This window comes from Echinops telfairi, unplaced genomic scaffold (assembly GCF_000313985.2).
Source record: "Echinops telfairi isolate 266 unplaced genomic scaffold, ASM31398v2 ScPeMD7_25;HRSCAF=90, whole genome shotgun sequence".
NCBI lineage: Eukaryota > Metazoa > Chordata > Mammalia > Afrosoricida > Tenrecidae > Echinops > Echinops telfairi.
In genome coordinates this window covers 31,989-34,515 of record NW_022103922.1, presented here as the reverse complement: position 1 = coordinate 34,515, position 2,527 = coordinate 31,989, and the positions used below count along the sequence as shown (strand labels likewise).

At 56.9% G+C, this 2,527-nt stretch overlaps 1 protein-coding gene across 1 annotated transcript in view; it reads left to right on the top strand.

The window, feature by feature from the left end:
* The window catches only part of CACNA1B (calcium voltage-gated channel subunit alpha1 B), a gene marked incomplete at its 3' end in the record, with an annotated part of 175,264 nt that overhangs the window by 143,162 nt on the left and 29,575 nt on the right, over nucleotides 1-2,527 (top strand). The window contains exon 35 of the mRNA XM_045289335.1: nucleotides 990-1,081. Within this exon, the coding sequence (XP_045145270.1) occupies nucleotides 990-1,081 (92 nt within the window). The remainder of the gene's footprint in view (nucleotides 1-989; nucleotides 1,082-2,527) is intronic.

Sequence of the window (2,527 nt, the reverse complement as noted above, 5' to 3'; positions counted from 1 at the left end):
GCAACCCCAGGCCTCCTCTCACAGGAGGGCTCAGCCGGGGCTGGATGCGTAGGGTGTGGAGAGAGAGCGGGAGGAGACAAGGAGAACACCCAGGCTTCTTGCCTGAGCAACTGGGTGGATGGAGTCGCCATTCACTGAAACGAGGGGACCGGGAAGGTGCAACATTTGGGGGGCCCAGGGCCTTCCTTTTGGGGTCTGTTAGGTTTGAGAGGCTAGACAGCCATGTGAAAATGTTCCCTCTGGGCTGAACTTCCAGTGTTGTGGGTGGTTTTTAATGATGAGTGCTTTAACAACTAATTGGAAATAAAATGCCAGGTGACTCTTTTTAAAAATCACATTTCTGTGTGTTTTTGGAGAAGGGGGCCCAGCAGCTTAGGTTTCCACAAAAGCACTTCACACACACGGCCCCCTGATGTGGGTCCCTGTTCACTAAGTGTAAGCAGGCTCCTCACCTCCTTTCCGATTGCTCGTGGAAGATTCTGCTAAAACCACCCATCTTTGACCTCCGCCTCATGCGTAGGGTCCACTCACCATGGGGCCCGCTCCCAGCAGAGAGGGAGAGGGCGTGCCCTGGGACGGCTCTTCTGGTGTGGAGCTTCTTCATCTACGCCATCATTGGCATGCAGGTGGGTGCGGGTGGCCGCCAACCAGTTTCCGTCATCACCCTTGGTCAGGTGGCCGTCGGTAGGGGCTGGGACTCTTCACTGGACCCAGAGGTTAATTTCAGTTGGGAGGTGAGCACTGGCTCGGCCTCCGGCTTTAACCCGAGTGGCGGAAGGGTGCTGTTGAAAACAATGGCTTGGAGGAGGCTGGTGAGGCTCTGTCCTCCCTCTGCCATCTCTGAGCTGAGGGTGAAACGGAGGGTGTCTCATTCCACATTCACACTCGGCACACACCAAGCGGGTCTGCCAGGGAGGGTCTCTGTGGGGGGGACAGACAGGCCTGACCCTGGGGCCCCATCACCCAGAGGCACTCTGTCTACCCCCCAGGTCTTTGGAAACATCGCCCTGGATGATGAAACCAACATCAACCGACACAATAACTTCCGAACCTTTCTGCAGGCTCTGATGCTACTGTTCAGGTATGCTGCCTGGGGCGTGCCTGGCTATCTCAGGGCTCCTCCCCTCGGGATAGAAAGGGAGCGCTGGCATTGGAACCATGCCTGCCATCTCTATTCTCAGCTTGCCCTTCCGCAGGGCTCTTGCTGGCCTCTGAAGAGAGGCAGGGCTGCCCTGGTGAGGGGAACAGGGAGTCCTGGCTGGGATGGGGTGGGTGACTTCTGTTGCCCTTGCTCCCTGGTGGCAGTAAACAGGCCTCTGATGGGACCGGAGCCTGGGAGGACCCTCAGAACAAGCACTGCTGCGTTGTCACAGGTGCCTGCAGGCCTTGGCTGGAAGCTCCTCAGTGACTCAGAGACCTGTGTGCAGGGATTGGGGGGGTCCAAGTTTTCCTCTGCCCCCGCCACTGAGCAGAGCAATGATGTCCATGGCACATCCTGGGGAGGGTTATTATGTGCCCCTGCCTCCTGGGTCTTCCTCACAGAGCCAAGTCACCCACCCTTGAGGAATCCCTGGACGGTAGAGCTCTCAACTGGAGGGCTGGTGGTCCGTAGCCACCCAGAGCGGCGTTGGCACCGGGCGGACAGCCCCTCTGTAAAGCACAGCCTGCAGAATCAGTCTGCTGTGCTCGGGCTGTGCGGAGGTGAGCTCTGCATTTGGCTTGGTAGCTCCTGTGGCTGCAAGTGGACAGAGAAGAACTTACAGGCCAGGTGCTGACATCAGAGACCCTGGCAGGCTGTCACCACTCTGTGCCCTTGTGCAAATGCATGAGCTACCCCAAGGTCAGCTCGGACCCACCTGCTGCCACAGTCACCCCCCAGGGTCCTGGTGGTCCTCAGGGGAGGTATGAGCTTGGGCCTAGACCAGATCCGCCTGCGCAGCTGCTGGACGAGCTTTCTGTGCATTGACTGCTTACACTCATTCTCTTCCCAGCAGCGTGGATTCTCTGGGTTTTGGCTGTTACTTTAGTTTCATGTCTTCATCTGTTAACGTCTAGCTTCATGCCCCAAAAGATTTGGGGAAGACCCATGAACCCAGTGACAATTTTTAGGCCTTGGTTCCCAGAACTCATCTTGCCCCAACCTGTATGTCCCCTGCAAGTCTATCCACTTAGGCTGGCTAACCAGCGAGGACACACAGGGAAAGCTGGTCTTTGTGACCCGACCGACCACTCGCTTTCCGCTTATTTGTGGCTTTGGATAGTGAGTGGGTCTCTTGGAATCAGCAGATAAAAGGGATCATGGGATCTGTTTTTGTTTTCAGTCCACTCTTCTAATCATTTAAGCCACTTGTACCTGTACTTATTACTGATCGGGAACGCCCGGCATTTTGCTCTTGGGTCCCCGCCCTCCAGGGGCCCTTTTGGGAGGAGCCTGGGGGCAGCTGGCAGCAGTTGGTGGAGGGCCACTAACTACAAGGGCAGCAGCTCCAACCCAGGGGAGAAAGACAGGGCTGCCTCCTCCTGCAGA